Genomic DNA, 17,075 nt, shown 5'->3' with positions numbered 1-17,075 from the left:
AATTAATTCTATTCATTACAATGTTATGTATCAGGCCAATCTAACTAGAGCTGCTTTACAGACCAGATGCTTACTGCCTCTGGAATTAATGATGTAATAGGTGATTGGTTTTCTAATAGCTTCGGAAAATGGAAAACTTTCTTTCTCTCGCTTTTCACTTCTCTTAGCATAATTCTAACCATACTGATGGTCTGTGGCTGTTGTTTCATCCCTTTTGCTCGTACTATGGTTGAAAGGTGTGTGACTACAGCTTTTTCTAAAGAAGTTACTGCTGCAAAACAAATGGCACTACTTCCTATTTCTTCTAACACCCCTCCTCCTATGTACATCGCAGTTATTTCTGACTCTGAGACTGAGGACATTCAGTGTAAACATGCTGTATAATGTTATTTTGAGAAATTCATGTTTTTGATTTTGGGTTGGTTTAATAATAGCATAATCATGTACAGTACTGTGGGTATATGTGGTGTCTTCGGACGGTTGCCGGGAGCGGGACCACAAAATGTCTTTTCCCATTTAAGTCAGAAGGTGAAAAAATGACAAAACTATAATAAATGGGTTTTTAGATTTTGTACCCATAAATCCATGTACTTTAATTTAGCAAAATTATTTTCATTTATTCTACTCATGAATGTGTATGCTTTTGTTATTATCTTTAGTATTATACTTGCTTAAATTTTTTATTATTATTACTTGTTGTAAATATTACTTTTTATTTTTCATAGTTGGGTTCACACCATGTAGCATGGTGTGAAAAGGGGGAATTGTAAGGTATTTTTTAACAATGTAATGCTACCCCCAGATGCCTGTAGCCCTACTCACCAAAGACCCCCACCCTGAGAGGGTCGTAAAGCAATCTACAGCACTGGGGCCAAGAACACCTAGGACCAGGGCCACTTCTTATCTGTGGCCCTGTTCACCAAGGACTGAGTGCCCCCATCCTGTGAGGGTGTTGTAACGGTGCGGGTTAGGACCAAAGTATGCGGACTCAGAGCGGGTTGACAGTGTTTATTTACAAGTCTTAGTGAATCACAGTCTTAAACAGTTCAGATAACACACACACACACACACGAGGATCCAGGAAGCAGGAGGCAGGCAGGACGGAAGGAGAGCGGGTCGGGAACGGGAAGCCGGGACTGGAGTGAAGACGGAAGCGGGGACGAGACCAGGACAGACAGGGCCAGCGTAGTCCAAGGAGCGGGACCCAGGGTAAGAGGCAGGTGGAACGCCAGAGAGCACGACAGGCAGTGCAGAGTGGGATGACTGTACCGGAGCGTAGAGGCAGGTGCAGGAGCGGGCGAAGGCAGGAGTCTGGAAAGGTGGCAAAAATCCAAAATGAGAACAAGCAGACGGGTAACAGGAATGCAAAAACAGAGCTGGAACATTCACGTTTTACACACGGACGGTCTGGCTCCGAGTGTAGGCTGCCGAGTCTTCTTATGCGCCACCACAGGTGAGGGTGATTGCGCTAATGCGCTCCAGGTGTGAGCAGAAGGAGTCAGAGACTCCGCCCAGCTCCAGACAGACAGGTGAGGGAGGGGGAGAGAGAATACAGGAGGGCAGCACAAACAGACATCATGACAGAGGGTCATAAAACAATGAGATTGATTGACTTAAAAACGCACATTCAGGGATTTTGCCAAAAAGGTTTTTAATGTGTAACCACATGTTGCCGAGAGGAAGACCCGCCTCACACACTGGGAGGCCTATAAAAGCTGGAAACACAAACATCTCAGGACTCTCTTCCTATCCTTTCCTGAGAGTCCGGTGCTTCATTGTTAACTTTACCTGTGATGAATTCATTAAACCCTTCTGACTTATATTTCAGTCTCTTAGTCTTCTTTGACGCTTGCATCAGAAACGAACATTTCTTACAATGTGGAATGCATAGCATCTCACAGAGAAGCTATGCTGACCAGCGTTGGAGCTTACAAGGACGTGTGGACAATATACAAAGGCCACATCATCTTATCTCCCTCTTACTAAGGAAAGTGTGACTCCCACTCTGAGAGTGTCATAAAACATTCACCTTGTTCGACTTTGCTTAAAGTTTCTTAATGTGTAGCACCATGCAGACCAGAAGAGGACCCCCCTCACACACACACACTGGGAGACTCTATAAAAGCTGTCAACATGCACATTCCAGGACTCTCCACCTATCCTTTCCGGAGAGTCCGTTGCTTCATTGTTCACTTTACCTGTGTGGAACTCATTAAACCTTCTGACTTTATGTTTCAGTCTCTTGGTCCTCTTTGACGCTTACACCAGAAACGAACATTCTTACATGTCTGTGTGTTCTCTATAGTTATAATCTCTGACACTCGTGAACCATTATGTTATAATTTGCACATTTTAAATCACAATATTCATCTAAAACGGACTTAATAATGCAATTCCCAATGGGAGCTGATGTCACCGTAAATGGCGCATGCTGTTGGCGCCCCCTATGGATAGCTGCACATCACTAGTGAGCAGCCCATTTTTTTCATGTTGTCATGATCCACACTGTCCACTCCTGGTTTTCCTCCCTGTGTGCTCTTCCCCCTCTCTCACCTGTCTGTACCTGGAGCTGGGTGGAGCTCTCGGCTCCTCCCGCGCACACCTGCTCCCCATCTGGCTAATCACCACACCTGCCGTGGATAAGAGGAGATGGGGGAAGACACTCAGGGTGTGATCGTCTGCATGGCCTCACCCTGTCTGCGTCGTGTCCCTGCATTCCTGTCGTCCCTGCATTCCTGTCTGTTCCTGCGTTCCGTGTTCCCGTGTTCCTGTTGTGTTCCGGCCCTGGATGTCTCCTGCCTGCTCTGCCCTACGCCCGTCTGGTCTGCCTGCCGTCCTGAGGTCCCTTCATGTCCCCGGTCCCTGTGTTCCTGCTCACCTGCTCACCTGCTCACCTCCGGATCACCCGCTGTTTGTACTTGTCCTATTCTTACAATAAATCCTGTAAATATTCCCCGAGTCTGCATCCTTTGGTCCGCTACACTCACCCGTTACGACACATGTTTACCAAAATGACTACACGACGCTGCCGAATCCCACGAGTATCACTGATTAAGAAAATAAAACTGGAGAGAGACGAGCGTATGTCACAGTGGCATGTACCAGGGAGCTGAAAATGGGGGTAAATTGACAAAATGGTGTCTTGAAAATAAGAGATTAAAGATTACTCAAACATGAATCACTCCAAATACAACTTCAGGTAAATAAACGGCGAGGAGAATCAACTATAACATAGTTAAAAGCTCTGATTAGCTGGAGGCTAATCCACTCTGGAAACTAATGTCCACAAGACTTACAATCTTATTTAATCTTATTTGTTTTTTATTATCATTGTGGGATCGGTATCGAGTATTGACGTTTTAGTATCATGACTCCTCTAATTGTAAATATTGAAAACAGTGTTTGTCTGGAGCTGTGTCAGAAGAAGTGGAATTATCTCCTGGTAATCCTCCTGGTCCTCCTCCTGATCCCCCTCTCAGTCCTCCTCCTGATCTCCCTCTCAGTCCTCCTCCTGGGCCTCCTCCTGATCCCCCTCTCAGTCCTCCTCCTGGGCCTCCTCCTGATCCCCCTCTCAGTCCTCCTCCTGGGCCTCCTCCTGATCCCCCTCTCAGTCCTCCTCCTGATCCCCCTCTCGGTCCTCCTCCTGGTCCTCCTCTTGATCCCCCTCTCGGTCCTCCTCCTGGGCCTCCTCCTGATCCCCCTTTCAGTCCTCCTCCTGGTCCTCCTCCTGGTTCCCCTCTCGCTCCTCCTCCTGGTCCTCCGCCTGATCCCCCTCTCAGTCCTTCTCCTGGTCCTCCTATGGATCCCCCTCTCGGTCCTCCTCCTGATCCCCCTCTCGGTCCTCCTCCTGATCCCCCTCTCAGTCCTCCTCCTGATCCCCCTCTCAGTCCTCCTCCTGGTCCCCCTCTCGCTCCTCCTCCTGGTCCTCCTCCTGGTTCCCCTCTCGCTCCTACTCCTGGGCCTCCTCCTGGTCCCCTTCCTGGTCCTCCCCCTGATCCTCCCCCTGGTTCCTGGTTCCTCCTTCAAGTTGAACCTTTAAAACACACTGTCTGTGTGTCATCTGCACAAATCAACTATCGGTGATGTGGCGTTCATGAACGAGTCGGCTCTTTTGAACGGCTCCTTAACGTGAACAGACTGAATCAGATCTCGTTTTTTAAAAGAACTGAATCTTTTCATTTCAGATTTGAATGGATTTTTACCCTGATTAAGACTGAACGAACACAAGAATCAGAACAGAAGCAGAACAGTTTGGTTTTCATTATTATTGTTATGTTGTTATTTACATTATTATTATAGTGAAACAGATCATTTTAATGTATTTTGTTTATGTAGAAGGGTAAATTCACTCCCACTCTCAGTTTGAAACATTTTAACACATCTGAGCCCTGGTCGTTTCTCTGTGATCAGGCTTCTGTCATACACATAAATGGAAGAAGAGCCAGTGTTTTGAACGGCTCTTTGAAATGAACCGATCCAAAATATTTGGATCCCATAAAAGAGCCGAAAGTCCCATCTTTAAAAACTGCACTCTTCAAGATGAGGACTTTGAAAGAAACATTTGAACCAGACCTCACTTTTATTTAAAACTCGACTCCTGGACACTTTAAAAGTCAATGTGCTTTTTTAAAATGCTCTTTTAAAAAAAAAAAAAGTTCATTTTTGTGTTGTTTAATTTTTGGATTCTTCAAACTAATTCAGCTGTGGATTTTTGCGTTTCTCAGATTTCTGAAACTAGTTTCTTTTTTAGTATAAACTCTACTGTAATAGAAGGACTTGTTTTAATGAAGCATGATTTTGAACGTTCCATTTAACATCAAATTCATTTATTTAAAACAGACGACATTTCTGCATTTATAGAGCAGAATAGTGTAAAAGATATACATACAGTCTATGTGTGGAGCTGGCTTTGAAAAATATTTAATTCAAACTGAGATGAGTCAAATGTGACTTCAGCATCTGGGTTTGATTCTGTTAAACTCAATGTTATTACTAATACCATTTTTGTTTAGAACTTGGTTTGGCTTTTGCTTTAGACCTGGTTTAGACCTGCTTTAAACCTGGTTTAGACCTGGTTTAGACCTGGTTTAGACCTGGTTTAGACCTGCTTTAAACCTGGTTTAGACCTGGTTTAGTCCTGGTGTAGTCCCGGTTTAGACCTGGTTTAGTCCCGGTTTAGACCTGGTTTTGTCCTAGATTTGTAAGGTATATTTTTTCCTCGGATTGGCACTTGTTTAGTCATCTTTTTAAGTCCATGAAAATGTAAGAATTCTTTTTCTGAAGCTTTTTTGAGGTCAGAGCTGTAGGACAGGGGAGCTGTAGGACAGGGGAGCTGTAGGACAGGGGAGCTGTAGGACAGGGGAGCTGTAGGACAGGGGAGCTGTAGGACAGGGTCTGGGCAGAACTGTAATGAGGGCAAAATGCTGCAGTCCACCCAACGAGGAGATGAACCAAGGACAGGAAAAAACCTGTACAGATGTGTTGGGTTTTAATTTTAGAGTTTGATGTAAAAATCTGACAGTTTGAAAGTCAAAAGAGATTCATAATTTATAAATGTTGAACTCTTGTGTTTGATTTAGTAGAGACTGGCCTCACAAACTTCATATGTGGAGGCTTCAACCATACGCCACCCAAGTCTGTTCTGATCTTACGACCTGTTAAAATCATTGTTGTCACAGACCACTCCTCTGACTAGACCTGTCACACAATCACTACATTACCTCAGTCAATATTTATCGTGTTTATTTACAAAAATTAGGAGATTTTAGCCATTTTTATGTGACGTGATGAGACTTGAGATGCAGAGGGGAGAATAACTAACTTCTTTTTCATTGGGTCATTCTGTTACAGTTCAGTCCTTTTAATGAGACTAGATTTAAATGGGTTCACTGTGATTCTCCTGTTTTGTGTCAGCAGCGTGAAGTAGTTTCCATAATATCATTTATTTCTCTGTTGCAATATATCGTGGTTCAAGCTTTATTATTGTGACAGGCCTCTGACCTTAATCATGCGAGGGCCGTCCCCATTCCGGCGCCATAACTCGACTCCAGTGGCGTCCTTCGTCCTCTCTGCGTACTCTCACCCTGGCTCTCTGCGCTGGCTCTTCTTCTGTGTTCTGCTAACGCTCTATGCTCTCATAGTGTTCTCCAACCTTCTCCTCATCCTCGTCATCGCTCTGAACCGCAGCCTCCACGAGCCCATGTACGTGTTCCTCTGCAGCTTGTTTCTAAACGAACTCTACGGCAGCGCAGTGCTCTTCCCCTTCCTCCTGGTCCACATCCTACGGGACACGCACGTTGTTCCCGCTCCCTTTTGCTTTTTCCAGATTTACGTCATACACGGATACGGGACGGTGGAGTTCTTCACGTTAGCTAGCATGTCATACGACCGCTACGTGGCCATTTGCCATCCACTTCACTATAAATCTCTCATGAGCCGGAAAAAGATAGCCGCCCTCGTTTTGTTTCCCTGGACGTATGCTTTGTTAATGATGGGCGTAATGATCAGTCTGAGCTCATCTTTGGAACTTTGCGGTTACGTGATTGACAAAGTTTACTGTGATAATTACCCCATAGTGAGACAGGCCTGTTACGACACCTCCATCATAAACATATACGGCATCGTGGGGACGTTTAATGTGATCGTTTTCCCATTCGTCACCATTTTGTACACGTACGGCCGCATACTCCGAGTGTGTCGCAGCGCCCCAGGGCAGACGTGGCACCGAGCCGTTCACACCTGTGGGCCTCACCTGGCCTCACTGCTAAATTTCACTGTGGCCTCATTCTTTGAGGTCCTTCAGGGACGGTTTGACATGAGCTACCTCCCAAATGCCCTACGCATCCTCCTGTCGCTCTACTTCCTCCTGTGTCAGCCGCTCTTCAACCCGTTAATCTACGGGTTAGTTTTGACCAAAATACGACTCGTCTGTAAACACTTACTCTTCAGATATGTACAGAAAGGCCAATGATGGACAAGCAGAAACCAAAATGTCCTCCAAAGTTAGTTAAATCAGCCCCATTGTGCCTGTAAGGTATTTTCTAGCAGTGTGCTACGTAAAACTGATATCTTGATTTACTAATGCTAAGGTAAATACCATGTGCCCACTAGTGGATGTGGAATGCATAGCATCTCACAGAGAAGCTATGCTGACCAGCGTTGGAGCTTACAAGGACGTGTGGACAATATACAAAGGCCACATCATCTTATCTCCCTCTTACTAAGGAAAGTGTGACTCCCACTCTGAGAGTGTCATAAAACATTCACCTTGTTCGACTTTGCTTAAAGTTTCTTAATGTGTAGCACCATGCAGACCAGAAGAGGACCCCCCTCACACACACACACTGGGAGACTCTATAAAAGCTGTCAACATGCACATTCCAGGACTCTCCACCTATCCTTTCCGGAGAGTCCGTTGCTTCATTGTTCACTTTACCTGTGTGGAACTCATTAAACCTTCTGACTTTATGTTTCAGTCTCTTGGTCCTCTTTGACGCTTACACCAGAAACGAACATTCTTACATGTCTGTGTGTTCTCTATAGTTATAATCTCTGACACTCGTGAACCATTATGTTATAATTTGCACATTTTAAATCACAATATTCATCTAAAACGGACTTAATAATGCAACTCCCAATGGGAGCTGATGTCACCGTAAATGGCGCATGCTGTTGGCGCCCCCTATGGATAGCTGCACATCACTAGTGAGCAGCCCATTTTTTTCATGTTGTCATGATCCGCACTGTCCACTCCTGGTTTTCCTCCCTGTGTGCTCTTCCCCCTCCCTCACCTGCTTGTACCTGGAGCTGGGCGGAGCTCTCGGCTCCTCCCGCGCACACCTGCTCCCCATCTGGCTAATCACCACACCTGCCGTGGATAAGAGGAGATGGGGGAAGACACTCAGGGCGTGATCGTCTGCATGGCCTCACCCTGTCTGCATCGTGTCCCTGCATTCCTGTCGTCCCTGCATTCCTGTCTGTTCCTGCGTTCCGTGTTCCCGTGTTCCTGTTGTGTTCCGGCCCTGGATGTCTCCTGCCTGCTCTGCCCTACGCCCGTCTGGTCTGCCTGTCGTCCTGTGGTCCCTTCATGTCCCCGGTCCCTGTGTTCCTGCTCACCTGCTCACCTGCTCACCTCCGGATCACCCGCTGTTTGTACTTGTCCTATTCTTACAATAAATCCTGTAAATATTCCCCGAGTCTGCATCCTTTGGTCCGCTACACTCACCCGTTACGACACATGTTTACCAAAATGACTACACGACGCTGCCGAATCCCACGAGTATCACTGATTAAGAAAATAAAACTGGAGAGAGACGAGCGTATGTCACAGTGGCGTGTACCAGGGAGCTGAAAAAGGGGGTAAATTGACAAAATGGTGTCTTGAAAATAAGAGATTAAAGATTACTCAAACATGAATCACTCCAAATACAACTTCAGGTAAATAAACGGCGAGGAGAATCAACTATAACATAGTTAAAAGCTCTGATTAGCTGGAGGCTAATCCACTCTGGAAACTAATGTCCACAAGACTTACAATCTTATTTAATCTTATTTGTTTTTTATTATCATTGTGGGATCGGTATCGAGTATTGATGTTTTAGTATCATGACTCCTCTAATTGTAAATATTGAAAACAGTGTTTGTCTGGAGCTGTGTCACAAGAAGTGGAATTATCTCCTGGTAATCCTCCTGGTCCTCCTCCTGATCCCCCTCTCAGTCCTCCTCCTGATCTCCCTCTCAGTCCTCCTCCTGGGCCTCCTCCTGATCCCCCTCTCAGTCCTCCTCCTGATCTCCCTCTCAGTCCTCCTCCTGGGCCTCCTCCTGATCCCCCTCTCAGTCCTCCTCCTGGGCCTCCTCCTGATCCCCCTCTCAGTCCTCCTCCTGGGCCTCCTCCTGATCCCCCTCTCAGTCCTCCTCTTGATCCCCCTCTCGGTCCTCCTCCTGGTCCTCCTCCTGATCCCCCTTTCAGTCCTCCTCCTGGTCCTCCTCCTGGTTCCCCTCTCTCTCCTCCTCCTGGTCCTCCGCCTGATCCCTCTCTCAGTCCTCCTCCTGATCCCCCTCTCAGTCCTCCTCCTGATTCCCCTCTCAGTCCTTCTCCTGGTCCTCCTATTGATCCCCCTCTCGGTCCTCCTCCTGATACCCCTCTCGGTCCTCCTCCTGGTCCTCCTCCTGATCCCCCTCTCAGTCCTTCTCCTGGTCCTCCTATTGATCCCCCTCTCGGTCCTCCTCCTGATCCCCCTCTCGGTCCTCCTCCTGGTCCTCCTCCTGATCCCCCTCTCAGTCCTCCTCCTGATCCCCCTCTCAGTCCTCCTCCTGACCCCCCTCTCAGTCCTCCTCCTGGTCCCCTTCTCGCTCCTCCTCCTGGTCCTCCTCCTGGTTCCCCTCTCGCTCCTACTCCTGTGCCTCCTCCTGGTCCCCTTCCTGGTCCTCCCCCTGATCCTCCCCCTGGTTCCTGGTTCCTCCTTCAAGTTGAACCTTTAAAACACACTGTCTGTGTGTCATCTGCACAAATCAACTATCGGTGATGTGGCGTTCATGAACGAGTCGGCTCTTTTGAATGGCTCCTTAACGTGAACAGACTGAATCAGATCTCGTTTTTTAAAAGAACTGAATCTTTTCATTTCAGATTTGAATGGATTTTTACCCTGATTAAGACTGAACGAACACAAGAATCAGAACAGAAGCAGAACAGTTTGGTTTTCATTATTATTGTTATGTTGTTATTTACATTATTATTATAGTGAAACAGATCATTTTAATGTATTTTGTTTGTTTGTTTGTTTGTTGAAGGGTAAATTCACTCCCACTCTCAGTTTGAAACATTTTAACACATCTGAGCCCTGGTCGTTTCTCTGTGATCAGGCTTCTGTCATACACATAAATGGAAGAAGAGCCAGTGTTTTGAACCGCTCTTTGAAATGAACCGATCCAAAATATTTGGATCCCATAAAAGAGCCGAAAGTCCCATCTCTAAAAACTGCACTCTTCAAGATGAGGACTTTGAAAGAAACATTTGAACCAGACCTCACTTTTATTTAAAACTCGACTCCTGGACACTTTAAAAGTCAATGTGCTTTTTTAAAATGCTCTTTTAAAAAAAAAAAAAGTTAATTTTTGTGTTGTTTAATTTTTGGATTCTTCAAACTAATTCAGCTGTGGATTTTTGCGTTTCTCAGATTTCTGAAACTGTAGTTTCTTTTTTAGTATAAACTCTACTGTAATAGAAGGACTTGTTTTAATGAAGCATGATTTTGAACGTTCCATTTAACATCAAATTCATTTATTTAAAACAGACGACATTTCTGCATTTATAGAGCAGAATAGTGTAAAAGATATACATACAGTCTATGTGTGGAGCTGGCTTTGAAAAATATTTAATTCAAACTGAGATGAGTCAAATGTGACTTCAGCATCTGGGTTTGATTCTGTTAAACTCAATGTTATTACTAATACCATTTTTGTTTAGAACCTGGTTTGGCTTTTGCTTTAGACCTGGTTTAGACCTGGTTTAGACCTGGTTTAGACCTGCTTTAAACCTGGTTTAGACCTGGTTTAGACCTGGTTTAGACCTGGTTTAGACCTGCTTTAAACCTGGTTTAGACCTGGTTTAAACCTGCTTTAAACCTGGTTTAGACCTGGTTTAGTCCTGGTGTAGTCCCGGTTTAGACCTGGTTTTGTCCTAGATTTGTAAGGTATATTTTTTCCTCGGATTGGCACTTGTTTAGTCATCTTTTTAAGTCCATGAAAATGTAAGAATTCTTTTTCTGAAGCTTTTTTGAGGTCAGAGCTGTAGGACAGGGGAGCTGTAGGACAGGGGAGCTGTAGGACAGGGGAGCTGTAGGACAGGGGAGCTGTAGGACAGGGGAGCTGTAGGACAGGGGAGCTGTAGGGCAGGGGAGCTGTAGGACAGGGTCTGGGCAGAACTGTAATGAGGGCAAAATGCTGCAGTCCACCCAACGAGGAGATGAACCAAGGACAGGAAAAAACCTGTACAGATGTGTTGGGTTTTAATTTTAGAGTTTGATGTAAAAATCTGACAGTTTGAAAGTCAAAAGAGATTCATAATTTATAAATGTTGAACTCATGTGTTTGATTTAGTAGAGACTGGCCTCACAAACTTCATATGTGGAGGCTTCAACCATACGCCACCCAAGTCTGTTCTGATCTTACGACCTGTTAAAATTATTGTTGTCACAGACCACTCCTCTGACTAGACCTGTCACACAATCACTACATTACCTCAGTCAATATTTATCGTGTTTATTTACAAAAATTAGGAGATTTTAGCCATTTTTATGTGACGTGATGAGACTTGAGATGCAGAGGGGAGAATAACTAACTTCTTTTTCATTGGGTCATTCTGTTACAGTTCAGTCCTTTTAATGAGACTAGATTTAAATGGGTTCACTGTGATTCTCCTGTTTTGTGTCAGCAGCGTGAAGTAGTTTCCATAATATCATTTATTTCTCTGTTGCAATATATCGTGGTTCAAGCTTTATTATTGTGACAGGCCTCTGACCTTAATCATGCGAGGGCCGTCCCCATTCCGGCGCCATAACTCGACTCCAGTGGCGTCCTTCGTCCTCTCTGCGTACTCTCACCCTGGCTCTCTGCGCTGGCTCTTCTTCTGTGTTCTGCTAACGCTCTATGCTCTCATAGTGTTCTCCAACCTTCTCCTTATCCTCGTCATCGCTCTGAACCGCAGCCTCCATGAGCCCATGTACGTGTTCCTCTGCAGCTTGTTTCTAAACGAACTCTACGGCAGTGCAGTGCTCTTCCCCTTCCTCCTGGTCCACATCCTACAGGACACGCACATTGTTCCCGCTCCCTTTTGCTTTTTCCAGATTTACGTCATACACGGATACGCGACGGTGGAGTTCTTCACGTTAGCTAGCATGTCGTACGACCGCTACGTGGCCATTTGCCATCCACTTCACTATAAATCTCTCATGAGCCGGAAAAAGATAGCCGCCCTCGTTTTGTTTCCGTGGATGTATGCTTTGTTAAGAAGTGGTGTATTGATCAGTCTGAGCTCATCTTTGGAACTTTGCGGTAACGTGATTGACAAAGTTTACTGTGATAATTACCCCATAGTGAGACAGGCCTGTTACGACACCTCCATCATAAACATATACGGCATCGTGGGGACGTTTAATGTGATCGTTTTCCCATTCGTCACCATTTTGTACACGTACGGCCGCATACTCCGAGTGTGTCGCAGCGCCCCAGGGCAGACGTGGCACCGAGCCGTTCACACCTGTGGGCCTCACCTGGCCTCACTGCTAAATTTCACTGTGGCCTCATTCTTTGAGGTCCTTCAGGGACGGTTTAACATGAGCTACCTCCCAAATGCCCTACGCATCCTCCTGTCGCTCTACTTCCTCCTGTGTCAGCCGCTCTTCAACCCGTTAATCTACGGGTTAGTTTTGACCAAAATACGACTCGTCTGTAAACACTTACTCTTCAGATATGTACAGAAAGGCCTGCGGTTGAGCTCTAAGTAGCAAAAGTAAAATCGATTAAATGTTTTCAAATCTTGTGTGAAATAAAAATAAAATAAAACAGTTATGTACAGACTGAGTGAACAGCACTTTGTCACAAAGTGAAAAGAAAGAGAAAAGTTTAGAGTCTTGTGAAATCCCTAAGACAAGTTATTAGACTCCATTAACTACAAACCCGCTGCATTCTGTTAGACTTTTGTTTTATTAATGTCATAAGAGAACAGTTTAATCTGTCCATCGAGAGGACATCAGCTGATCTGGGTTTAATCTGTCCATCAAGACGACACCCGCTGATCCTGAAGTGGGAACGGTGACAAGAATAATTTTTATTATTTTACACATGATCGTACATCCAACATCAAAAACAATCGTGAGATTTGTGACTCGAGTTACAGCTTCAGGGATGACCTCACTGCCGTTTCACAGTCTTGACCTGGATCAGCTCTGGGTATGCACCATTTTAAGCAAACAGCAGAGTCCCACAGGGGTCAGTCTTCGGTCTCCTACTATTCTCACTTTATGTCCACGACCTGCCTGTTGTAAAAATGTGAACATGATTATGAGTTGATAAAGTGAACCAGCCCTTTGACCAATGTTCCCTCTAAGTTTTCATGAGTCTGAGCAAACACACAAACTCCCTGAGCGGTCCCATGGACCAGTGTGAGCAACATCAGACGTGCGCACTGTGGTCATGCTGCATCGCATCCATCCAAGTTAAATGGTTTATTAAAAGAATCAAATTACTGCATTTACATTTCTGTTATAAGACTTTTAATTAAGTTCTTTAGCCACTTATACAATGAAAATGACACAAATCTTGCTCATGACCTGTGTAGTATGTTAATGCTATTGGAAGTATAAATATTTAATTTTAACTATGGAAAAACATGAGCTTCCAACCAAACCAAGCCTACTGTAAACTCCAATGTTGAAAACACACTTAACATTTTTATGATAAAGCTCTGACTTGTATTATGAGTATAAGCCATTGTGTGAAGCTTTTGCTTGATTTTTACAACTCAAACTAGTGACAGTCAATGACCAAAACACACTGAGAGGAATCTGTATCTGCACAGCTGCTCTATTACTGTACATTTATATATCATATCAAAACACAATAATGTATATTTGTATATAACATATATATTCAAAACAAGTGGTATAGGTCACAATAAATATATATTTACAAACTACACACTGCAAACAGTGAACAAACACACACACTTCAAAAATGTAAACAAACACACACTGGAAACTAAAAATACACTGCACACGTGACAGTGTGAGTCATTCTGTGACAGGTTGGAGGATCGAGTCCCACTCGGACCAACTTCTGTCATTGTGTCCTTAGGCAAGACACTTCACCCAAGTGGTGTGTGTGACGATTGGTGGTGGTCGGGGGACGCAGATTGGCATTAGCTAATGCTAACACATGATACACATTTGACCCACAATTAAGTCAATAGCAGAATAAACCACACTTACCGATCAGGAACAGCATCCAGTCCATCAAAACATAAGGTCCTCTGCTCCTCAGTCCACCATGAGATCTTCACCGCTCCAGGTCCGAGATGCCTCTATTTTAACTTGTACAAACATCCACAGTGTCCTCGGTCGCGTACTTCCTTTGTTTTGTCCGTTTCGTCATGTTTAAAATGCAAAACTGCTGAAAAACAGTGCGTAAAATTACGCAATTACGCGCGCGTAATTTTACGCGCGGATCTTTGCCCAAGGGCGGGCCGTCAGAACGTTAAGGGGTTAAACACTTAGAATCATTAGCGAGTCTTCACTCCACGTCGGCCAAAACTCTGGTAGCGGCGCATGAGGAGCCTGTCAATAACGTTGCTTCATTGTCCACATTACCTGTGTGGATCATTAAACTCTTCTGACTTTACGTTTCAGTCTCTTGGTCTTTGACGCTTACAATAGAAACGAGCATTCTTACATTATTCTTATTGCAATAATAATTTCTCATGATAATAATGTCTCTTATTGTCTAGCAATAACTCCACATTCCTTTATTCCATGTAACTCCCCTCCTTTTTAATCATCAAACACACGGCCTGTACTTATCTTTATTCAGATTTAAAAGTTTCATGTCACACTGTTGTAGATGAGGTAAACCAGTACGAACATTTGAACGTATATTGCGCAGTGGACTCCATTTTCTTCTCTTTTTTGCGTAGCCGCGGTGCATGATGGGATATAGAAGTGCGTGAAGTGTGCACGGATGCACGCTTCAGTTACGTCCGATCTCCATGGAAACGGTGCAAAGGGAAGGGCAGGTTTTCGGCCGCATTCAGTAGGGTGGGTTGAAATGGGACACCCCTTGTCGCACCAGAAATTACGTAACTGCCCTTGGAATCGCCCTTCCAATGGTGATTCTAAGGCCAGGTGGGCGAATTGAGACACGGCCTTTGACTCTCCGTGGGCATTTGGCCTGTGCACACGGTTTCATCAGCTCACTCATGTCTGTGCTTGCAACAATCTATATCTATCTGTATCTAAGGACTTGGTCCCAGCAGAAAGAATCCTGCAGGAATCCCAGGGCCCAAGGCTGTACACAGGAGAAGAGTTTGACAAAATGTATAATGTATTTAAATAATGTAAAAATACTTTTCTTTTGGATTGCATCATTACCACATCAAAGCAGAGAGGCTGAACACTGAGTGTTATGAAGAGGCCTATGTGTCTTGAGACATACAGCTGTCCCTCACTATATCGTGGTTCATCTTTCGTGACCTCTCTGTTTCAAAGTTTTTTGTGCAATTTTACATGCTTTATTGCTGTTTGTTTTTTTGTTGTTTTTTACAGCATATGAATGTGCATTGTGTTCTGCGTCCTGATTGGCTATGGCCAATGTCCATCAGTCTCCTCCGTGCCGTGTCTCCTGTACAGTACAGAATGTGTTCAGTCAAATTTGTAAATTCCCCAAAACACAAGGATCTTATTGCAGACAAGTTTTTTATTCAGCTGCCATGTTCACAGACAGGTAAAAACAATGAAGACCTCGCCTCTCGCGTGGTATCGTGATACAACATAAAACTAGCATGGGAAGTTACCAATCTCCCTCTCTCTTTAAAGAAAATAAATAAATAAAAGGATCAAGTGTGCTTTAGTAAGGTAACACCCTTCTTTCAGAACAATGACTGTACACAAAAGTATTAGTGGCGCAATGGCAAAACAGTTTTTGGTTAAATAAAAAAAAATATTAAATTAAATTACAGCAACCATAAACCCTCATCTAGAGCTTTGAGAAACATAATGGATGAAGCTCCCTTTTTAGTCAGACAGTCAGCGAGCTGTGACTTAGCCTCTGACCAACAGACCTCTTTTATTTTCTTAGACTGTAAGAGCTCCTTGATGCTGCTTATTTCCTAACTGCCTGTGTAGTGCCCTCCTTATTCATTCTGAGCATTCCACCTCTGTGAAAGCTCTCCTGGAGGCATGTAGTGCCGATATGTGCTGCCCTACTCTGGTGCTCATAGTTGTGGCTTCTAGAGCAGGTAACTTATCAACTAAAACAGAAGGGAGATTAGGGTTGTGACCAAATACTAGCTGGTGTGGGCTGTAACCATGCACATTGATCATACTGTTCTTAGCCATAAGGGCCCAGTCTAAAGCAATTTGCCAACCACACCCATTTTCCCTTTTCACCTTCATGAGGATCTCTGTCAGTGTCATGTTGTGTCTCTTCAACAACCCATTGCTCCAGGGACTGTATCCTCCTGTAGTCTCTGTCTCAATGTTGAAGTTTTCTGCCATGTCTCGTATCTCCTCATTGTTGAACTCTCCACCATTGTCAGTGTAGATCCGTTTTGGTGCTCCATGGACGCTTATCCACGAGTGAATGAAAGAGTTAACAATCTCTAACGGTTTCTTGGTCCACACGATGTTTCCAGCGCTGAAACGTGTGAAGTGGTCGATGATGTGAAGTACCATACGCCAGGTTCCAGCTCATGTAAATCCATTGCCACTGTCTCATTGTACACTGAGGCTAAAGGCAAACCAACAGCAGGCTTGGGCTTGGTTCTGCTGTATCTTTGACATATCTCACAGTCACGAATGATTTCTTGCAGGATGACAGGACAGTCTTGATCACTATTTCCAGAACTGTGGATGAGCTTCTGCAGCCTCTCTGCAGAGGTATGGCCAAACTGTTTGTGAAGTTTCAGAAGAACTTTATGCTTTTCTTTTAGGGACATGCCTGCAGTAACAACCAGGACATCAGCGTCATTACAGCTCACTTCTGCCTTTACATTTCTAATGGCCACACAGTAGTGGCCTGAACTAGTGAGCTCCAGAGACACAGGCTGCTTAACATGGAGAACTGTCATTCTCCATGTCTAAAACAGTTCCTGCTCTCTTCAGAGACATTTTGCTAGAGAGGAATGTCAGCAGGGACTACTTCAGTTTCAATGTGACACTTTTTTGACCTATTTTGGCTGGGAGTTTCACTTTTCTGTTGGAGTACACAACTTGATGATCTCCAAATCTAAATGGTCGGCAGCTGGGAGATTCCGTTTGCAACAGTTTGTTAATTTGTCTTTTGGTAAGATCCTTTACGTAACTGTC

The 17,075-nt window shown here is 44.5% G+C and overlaps 2 protein-coding genes across 2 annotated transcripts; both read left to right on the top strand.

Annotated features, from left to right (window-relative positions):
* The first annotated feature begins 6,007 nt into the window (after positions 1–6,007).
* LOC117382924 (olfactory receptor 10A3-like) lies at positions 6,008–6,970 on the top strand. Its single transcript, XM_033980166.1, has one exon. It carries the CDS (start codon positions 6,008–6,010, stop codon positions 6,968–6,970), a length of 963 nt encoding a protein of 320 aa, XP_033836057.1.
* A 4,555-nt stretch (positions 6,971–11,525) lies between these two features.
* LOC117382923 (olfactory receptor 10A3-like) lies at positions 11,526–12,503 on the top strand. The gene has a single exon (XM_033980165.1). The coding sequence runs from the start codon at positions 11,526–11,528 to the stop codon at positions 12,501–12,503; it is 978 nt and encodes a 325-aa protein (XP_033836056.1).
* The last annotated feature ends 4,572 nt before the right edge of the window (positions 12,504–17,075 follow it).

Source organism: Periophthalmus magnuspinnatus, chromosome 15 (genome assembly GCF_009829125.3).
Source record: "Periophthalmus magnuspinnatus isolate fPerMag1 chromosome 15, fPerMag1.2.pri, whole genome shotgun sequence".
NCBI lineage: Eukaryota > Metazoa > Chordata > Actinopteri > Gobiiformes > Gobiidae > Periophthalmus > Periophthalmus magnuspinnatus.
This window is presented reverse-complemented; position numbering and strand designations above follow the sequence as displayed.

Bases quoted from the DNA above. Each gene is read 5' to 3' on its own strand.
- LOC117382924 (XM_033980166.1), top strand. From the start codon at position 6,008: ATGCGAGGGCCGTCCCCATTCCGGCGCCATAACTCGACTCCAGTGGCG.
- LOC117382923 (XM_033980165.1), top strand. From the start codon at position 11,526: ATGCGAGGGCCGTCCCCATTCCGGCGCCATAACTCGACTCCAGTGGCG.